At 48.2% G+C, this 8,782-nt stretch overlaps 1 protein-coding gene across 1 annotated transcript in view; it reads right to left on the reverse strand.

The window, feature by feature from the left end:
- Positions 1–8,782, reverse strand: part of INTS4 (integrator complex subunit 4) — a 60,977-nt gene that overhangs the window by 24,297 nt on the left and 27,898 nt on the right. Inside the window, 4 exon segments of the mRNA XM_018569689.1 lie at positions 2,240–2,299; positions 4,711–4,841; positions 7,160–7,240; positions 8,700–8,782. Of these exon segments, the coding sequence (XP_018425191.1) occupies positions 2,240–2,299; positions 4,711–4,841; positions 7,160–7,240; positions 8,700–8,782 (355 nt within the window).

The following is an 8,782-nucleotide window of genomic DNA, read 5'->3' on the forward strand; positions in this document are numbered from 1 at the left end:
AATGGCAAATAGTAGAAGAAGCTGAAGTGGGAGATTACAACACTCATTAGAGGAACTGTTTGCTAATATTCAGCCTCGGTTACATCTGGTCTGTTCAGAACCCCGGCAGCCCTCAATTACAGAGACCAGGACCAGGCCGGCATTGTACATCGCACTTCCCGTGTACCGGGCTAGAATTGTTAGCAGGAGGGAAGAGGGTTTTATGGTAGAAGAGGTATGCAGGATCTCCTCTGCCTGTAAGCAATGTTTTTATAGTGACAGTCGGCACCTCCCATCAGGATCTGAGAACTATGAGGGAGGGCTTTTCACTCACCTCATAGTTCTAGCCGACCTGTGACAATGAGACTGTCACAGGTCCGCTCAGTAGATCGGGAGGTGAGCGAACACATACCGGCGTTCACTCACCTCTCGATCCTGTCACGGCTCTCTGCCGTGACAGGGGAGGGGCTGGATTCCCCCCGCTCCGATCCGCCAGTGCTGACTGGCGGAACGGACGGGGGAGGGGGCGGGTACAGCTGGCTCTGCCTCTAGATAGGCAGAGCCAGCTGTCAGTCACGCAGCTGGGCGGATCCCGGCACAATTGTCGGGATCCGCTTCAGCTGCGGCGTCTCAGTATACCGCAAGCTACAGCTCGCGGTATACTGAGCTTAGGGTGATGGGAGGACGCTAGTTTGTGTCCTCCCGTTACCCTAAGGAGAACTATGGGGAAAAGCCTTAACCCCATAGTTCTCCTTTAACCTTCCCAAACCGGAGCTGAATGGCAATTGAAACCTTTCGCTGCCCGGAGACGAGAGACGAGAGGGCCTGAGAATGGCATAAAACCCCAGAAATATCCATTTCCTGAACACACGGATTCTTTAGAATGAAATGGTGGCTGTTGCAATTGTTCATGTTGCACGATACAGGCGCAAATGTTTATCAAACCCAAATATTCACCAAAAAAAAAACAACACTTAACCCCTTCACAACCTATGACAGGATTATCCCATCATGGGCCTTTAAGGGGTTAAACAGACTCCCGGCTCTGTTCATAGCTGTAGAGCCGGCGGTCGGCTTTACAGTAGAAGCGATTCTGGTGGCTCAGCTGCCACCAGACCGCTTCTACGATCCGGTAAAGTGTTTCCAAGCTCCGCTGCCCCTCCTACGGGCCCGGGACCGGCATCTTGGGTGTCGGCAGGAAGCTGGGGAGGAGAGCAGCGAATGTACGTTCACCAATCTCCTCCCCGCTCTATGGGACCGGGAGCGACATGTATTACATCACTTCCGTTCCCATAGCTGTCATTGCTGGACTCCTGAAGCCTGCGATCTGCACTTCAATAGCTTATTTGGAGTATAAAAGGTGACAATAGGGGCCTTTTGGACCCCCAGCATCCTCTCAAAGAGCACCTGTCACCACCAATATGCTATCACATGGGGGCTTGTAGGCCCCCCTATGTTATAGCAATTAAAATGAAATAAAAAGTTTTAAAAATATAGAATAAAATAATTTAAAAAAATGTTTTTTTAAAGTTCCCCGCCCCCACGTGCGTCTTCACGTAACCTTGCGTCAGGTGCGCTTACGTATGAAAACGAAGATTGCGCTACACGTGTTGAGCATCATCACGCACGCCAGAGTGAAAGCAATCATTCTAGGGCCAATATTTACACGTATCTCTAAACTGATGACCTGTGGGGGGCTTTTAAAGCGTCGTCTATGGACTTTTTGGGGTACTGAATTTTGTCGCAGTTTTACGGACGCACACAATTTTTAACCTGGGCATGTTGGGTATCTATTTACTCGTTGTAACCTCATCTTTTATATTTTGTTTAAAAAAATGGTTTTATATTGTGATTTGGGGCACTAAATGTAACTTAAGTGCATTTTTCACTAAATTGTGGGGTTTGATAAGAAGTTGCGCTAATACTGTGCAACATAAAAATCTGCAACTGCCGCCATTGTATTCTACAGGGTCTCGGCTTTCAGAAAATATATCATGTTTGGGGGTTTTAAGTAATTTTCAGGCTTAAAATGTGAATTATAACATAAAAACTAAAAAAAAAGGCCTCGGTCCGCCCAAATGACTTCCAGTGTAAAGCCGACGTTGGCTATAGCAGCCGGGAGTCTGATACAGGGGCCCGCTCCCGCCGACGCAAGGCATACTTTGGCGCCAGTGAACCTGCTTGACCTGTGTAAAATCTTGCTTTACACAATGATCTGAAGCCTGTGTGAACAGGCTGAGGGCATAGAACACAATCTCACCTCTGGAAGACGTCTATCTCCTGCAGGAACTGCTCGCACCGGCCCATCATAGGCTCCTCCCTGCGGACAGCACAAGAAATGAGCACCAGAATGTAAAAACACAGCATACAGACACCCTGCGCAATGTCATATGTCCTACCTGTGCACAGTGGCATATTAGCTAGGTGTGTTCAGTTCCTTAGCCATCGATAATATGAAATCACCTTTCACTCCGCACAGCGCACAGACCTTGGATGAAAGTTTGGGGCTCGAAGTGACAACACGGATGGCGCCGTGTCAGATACAGTCCATAATAGATGTCACCAGCACCCGATGATGTCGCCCAGAAGAAGGGACCCTGCGTTGGCTGTATGACGCATGTGACGATTTAATAAAAAGTGCTTTACTTCTTGCACATATCATCGAGTGCTGGCGACTTCTATTCTGTTCCTTAGCCAAGCCCTGAGTAGCTGTTCTTCAGTTTGCTGCAGCTAAGCAAATGGCGGAGGAGAATATTTCTGACTAATAAATACCATTTTCCAACGAATATTCGGTGTGCTCGTCCACCAAAACATTAAATTGAAGGTTGCCACAAGGAATTGATTCCTCCATCAGGGTTCAGGCATCTTTCTCCAGCGCTGCCAGGTGTGCCTACAATTAAAATGGCTGCTGGTGCTACGTCCCCACCTTCTCCGTCACACTCAGTGCTCTGCGTCCACATTCGCTTCCGCTGCGGGTGCCAAGTTAGTAGTGCCGAGCTCTGACTTTCAGCACAGCGTGCAGCAGCAGTTTGCTAACTCAGCACTCGCAGTGGCTGAGCAACTGAACACGCCTCTGGTCTCTATGGCTTACATGGATACAGTGAGCAATTCACTTCCTGGTATGCAAGTGAGCCTAAGCCTCCTGTACCTAAAGCATGAGATAGATAGATAGATATGAGATAGATAGATACGAGATAGATAGATATGAGATAGATATGAGATAGATATGAGATAGATATGAGAGAGATAGATATGAGATAGATAGATAGATAGATACGAGATAGATAGATATGAGATAGATAGATAGATAGATACGAGATAGATAGATACGAGATAGATAGATACGAGATAGATACGAGATAGATATGAGATAGATAGATACGAGATAGATAGATACGAGATAGATAGATACGAGATAGATAGATACGAGATAGATATGAGATAGATATGAGATAGATATGAGATAGATAGATAGATAGATAGATAGATAGATAGATAGATACGAGATAGATAGATACGAGATAGATAGATATGAGATAGATAGATAGGAGATAGATAGATATGAGATAGATAGATAGGAGATAGATAGATAGGAGATAGATAGATACGAGATAGATAGATACGAGATAGATAGATACGAGATAGATAGATAGGAGATAGATAGATAGGAGATAGATAGATATAGGGATAGATAGATAGATATGAGTCTGTACTGCATGCATCCTCCTGCTGCTCAAAATAGCTTGACGACAGCAGAATCCATCCATAGCCTCCCTCTCCTTGTGAGTGACACAGATTCTTTATAGAACTATAAAGGATAACTGTACCTTTGGTATACCTGTCCTTTAATTCATTCCCCTGCCTATCAGAGTGCATCCCAGCAACCTAAAATCTTACCTTCCTCCTCAACTCAGCGATCTTCACTGCCTTTCCAGCAAAAACATCCTCTTCTCAGGGCACATGCGTGCCACAACCCCATACCCATGCTGGAGACCACTCTGAGTCCAGCTCACCCATAGGATGAATGAAGCCATAGCTTCCATGTACATGGGAAAAAAAAGTAAACCCAGGAGGGACATTTTTGCTGGAAAGGACAGGCAGCATTAGAGGGAGCCGCACAGCAAAGATCCATGGGATGGGGGAAGAAAGTATTTGAGCAGGTGGGAGTAACGCATGTTGAGGGCCTCAGCAGTATGATGATGATGATAGTCGTTCACACATCCCTGGGCAGGTAGGTGGCAATGGACGCTGCAAAGCTGTAGTAAGTGGCACCCTGCTGACTGTTAGAACGAAGAGTAACTTTACAGAACTACTAGCGATGCACCAATACCAGTTGACGAGGAAGCCTGGAGCCGGCTTTCTGGCCAATCAGGAAGCTGGGCGGCGGGTAATGACTTGCCGCCCAGCTTTCTGATTGGCTAGCTTCCCGACCAATCAGGAAGCCGGGCGGTGAGTCATTACCCGCCCCCCGGCTTCCCGATTGGCCAGGAAGCCAGCTCCATGCTCCAAGGCGACGAGGAAGTTCCGGTATCGGGACAAGTATCGTACGAACACTTGCTATCAGCACCAATACGGATACTAGTATCAGCATCGCTGCATCCCTAAGAACTACAAAAGCCTTCAGCGGAAGAAATGGTTCATGCGGATGTATTTTAGTTGTTTGGCTGCAGTCCCCTTTCGCCCTCGATACCACAAAGCTGCTTTTCTGATACTGATCCTAGTGACACTCACCCTTTAGTAGTCCGGGCGATCACAAGGAGCTGAAGGGCATTTGCCTGCAGCCTCATGTGGTGTATAATGGCTACCTGGCGGTTCTCCAGGCCGCTGTACATAAACTCCATCTTGTACGTCTCTTCCAGGATCTGCAAGATAAAACGACCATCATCAGCCCGGGTACATGACAATCCAGCTCATTCGTAGTGGGTAGAAAAACTGACAGGGTGGGTGGTCCAGCCTCCTTCCTGCCATTCCCATCATCCGTCACCTCCATAGGATTATACTAAACTCCAGCGCATGCCCGCAAGAATGTGAAGATCACATCAAAACGCACAACGAGCCTGTCAGCTCAGGTCCAGCTATAAGAGCCGATGCCACAAGGTGCAATTCGTCAGAAAATCCACTTCTGTGCTCCCCTCTGATCGTGTTTTCTCTGCATTACTAAGGCTTCCATTTCCTCACCTTTCAGCTAAGCTCTGCCCGCCTCATGTCCTCTTGTCTAGTGAGAAACTCCTTGAAGGCCAATGAGCTATTCTTACTGGGTAGGGAGACATTATCTGCAGGGGCCGGGCTACTTCAGCAGTCAGAAAAGTCAATGCCTTAGTAACAAAGTGAATGGCAATACAAAATATAGCCACAGATAGATAGATATGAGATAGATAGATATGAGATAGATAGATATGAGATAGATAGATATGAGATAGATAGTAGATAGATAGATAATAGATAGATACGAGATAGATAGATATGAGATAGATAGATAGGAGATAGATATGAGATAGATATGAGATAGATAGATATGAGATAGATAGATATGAGATAGATAGATAGGAGATAGATATGAGATAGATATGAGATAGATAGATATGAGATAGATAGATATGAGATAGATGGTGCCCTAGGCAAGGTAGCAGCTTTGCACCCCCCCCCCATCCCTTCAACTGACACTAATAAGAATGCAATAGGCGATTTGCATTGTCTGTAGTGAGATAGCTTGTCCCATCAGACCCCAAATGTCTGCATTCTCCCTGGTGAAGTGACAGATTGGTGCACAGCTTTGATCAACTGTACCATCCCCCTGGTTTAATGCAGGAGCATGAAGGTTGCAGCTGTACCCTCACCCTCCACCCCGGACATTCACCAGCTCCGGCCTAGGTTGTCATGTGGATGATCAGTCTTTTGGTAGCAGACACCTTGGGATTCTTCACTTAGGCGAGAGGATCGCTTGAATACAAGGTCTCCTGTTTACGTTCCCCCACCCCACCCCCTTGCTAAACTGGTGCATGTAGAGCTCCCCAAATCTCGCTGAGAAGATGCTACCAGCACTGTGCTGCATCGGCTTCCTAGATTTCGAGTGCTCACTATTCCCCGGGATCCTGCCAGAGGATTATTCTGTCGATGGAAAGTTGATTAGAATACTTTTATTTCTAATAGCGTCCAGCATTTCAGCAAGGGGAAAGGGAGGCGCAAATGTAAACGGCAGACCTTGCAGATAGTGTAAAGGCCGTGACACACTGCTCGCGAAGCAATGCAGAGCGAAGCAAAGCTCTCCGGCACGGAGCACCTGAGGAGAAAATTACATGACACACTGCTCGCAAAGGCAGCGCGCCACCGCTCCGCGCTGCTTCGCGTGCAGTGTGTCACGGCCTTAAGCCTCCCCAGCAGCATATACCTACCTTCCTGTAGTTCTCCCACCCGCGGGAGTGGAAGACAAGCCCTGTGCAGCTATGAACCGTTAGAGAGTCGCAGCTTACGTAAGGCAATGGTTCCCCCATGTAGTAGCGCTGATTGACCCAGCACTCTCATATAGAGTAAATGACATGCTCCTCCGTACTTTTGCTTCCATTGCTGAATGCAGCAGTGGAGAGCAAGGCGAGAGAGGGGGTTGAAGTAAACCTCATGCTTTGCTTTAAATAGGCAAAAGCACCGGCTTACCATATTTGCCGGTGTATAAGGTGACTGGGCGTATAAGACGATCCCCCTACTTTTTAAAACAATACTCGTCGTATAAGACGTGTATAGCCCAAAATAATGTTTGAATACACACACTAACCTCCATGGCGGTATTCCCGAGTGTGGCTCGGGGTTCATTTTCAGTACCATAAGCGGTAACCCCGAGCCACACTCAGGATTACAGTCTCTTACCTTGTCCACGATCCCCGCTGTGTCCTCCGTCAGTATACCGCTCTGAGCCAATCACGGCAGGCTTTGTATTCAGGAATACAGGCTTTGTGTTAATGAATACAAAGCCTGCCGTGATTGGCTCAGAGCGGTATACTGCCGGAACCCGGAAGATTTGTACTGTGTACATCCATACCCGGCGTATAAGACGACCACCGATTTTCAGGGGATGTTTTTAAGTTTAAAAACCCGTCTTATACGCCGGCAAATACGGTACCGTAGTTTCCCTTTATACAGATATATATTCATTCAACAATAGACCTCTATATGAAGAAAAATGTACCTGTTTCACAGCGGTTGCAGCAAGGGAATTCTGCTTCACGTAGAGAGGAGCCGCCAGACTCCACAACTTCTCATTCAGTGCCTGAAAAAGAGCAGACCAACACTCACTCTATCAGCAGGCGGACCTGAAAATGGGATTACTCCCCGTAAGATCTTCCTCTCGAGTAGCTCAATGGAGTACGCTAGACCAGTGATTCTCAACTAGTGCGTTGCAACCCTGTGTTCACCGCATGCCTTCCACTGCACTAGGCGAGAGGCTCCTCAGCCTCCCCCTAGAGCAGCACTGCCAGTTCTCGTGCCGAGCAGCCATTCAAAATATGCTGCCCGCTTGGTTATGGCCCCGAGGGAGCTCCATCCATATGCAAATTGCTCATAGCTCCCTTGCGTGCCCTGTAGAAGTAACTGGACCGGAGTGATGTCACATTATGGCTCCCGGCACCTCTATGGGGCGCACAAAAGAGATGAACAAGAAATGCACATATGGATGGAGCTCAGCCATAGTACAGCAGTCCACACTGGACCCCAGGCTGAGGATCCACTCCAGTTCTTCTAAGGCAGGGAAACTGGATGGATCTTAAAAAAAGAATGTCTGTGTGTGTGTGTGAGATTGTGTCTGCGGTTGTGTGATCGTGCGAGAGATTGTGTCTGTGGTTGTGTTTGTATCGTTCACACTAACACAGTGCGTTAATCATACAGTTCCTTGCGATCGACACTAGGGATGCACAGATACCAGTTTTTCGGTATTGAGTACGAGTATTTTGTTTTCCGGTACTCGCCAGTACCGGAAGGCCCATTAAGGAAGCCAGACGGCATGTAATGACTCGCCACCTGGCTTCCCGATTAGCCGTCTCCATGCTTCTCATCACTAGACGACGAGAAAGCATGGAGCCACCTTTCTGGCTGCCCGCGCTGTGTAATGACGCGACGCCCGGCTTCCTGATTGGCCGGAAAGCCAGCTCCATCATCATCAGGTGACAAGGGAGCATGAAGGCGGCTTCCCGGCCAATCAGAGAGTCTCCCAATCTTACGAGAACTGGAGTGGATCCTCAGCCTGGGGTCCAGTGTGGGCTGCTGTGCTGTGACGGAACTCCATCCATACGTGCATTGCTGGTACAGCTCCCTTGCGTGCCCTGTAGAGGTTTCCCGGCACCTCTACAGGGCACATGAGAGAGGTGTGCAAGCAATGCACGTATGGATGGAGCTCCCTCGCGGCCATTGCCCCATCCCAAACCCACCTCAAGGTGACACTCGGCACCGGGCAGCATATTTTGAATGGCTGCTTGGCCCGAGAACGGACAGTGCTGCGCCAGGGGGAGGCTGAGGAGCCTCATCTAGAAAAGTGGACGGCATGTGGTGACCCATTGAACAAAGGGTCGCGACCCACCAGTTGAGAACCAAGGCACTAGAGGGAGCTAGCCCCTTTTTACATGTTCATAGTGTCCAAACCTCCTTTAGACGGCGATTATAGCCATATGGGGAGTCCTTCGTCCTCCAATGAATGCTGGGAGAAATACCAACATCTACCAATATAGGAAACAAACCTTTAGGAGTAGCAAATGGCAGCGCAGGTAGGTGGCCGAGAAATCTGCCTTGCCAGCCAGATCAGACTGCAGCTCGCCGATCC

This window comes from Nanorana parkeri, unplaced genomic scaffold, assembly GCF_000935625.1.
Source record: "Nanorana parkeri isolate BGI_ZX_2015 unplaced genomic scaffold, ASM93562v1 scaffold1380, whole genome shotgun sequence".
Classification (NCBI taxonomy): Eukaryota; Metazoa; Chordata; class Amphibia; order Anura; family Dicroglossidae; genus Nanorana; species Nanorana parkeri.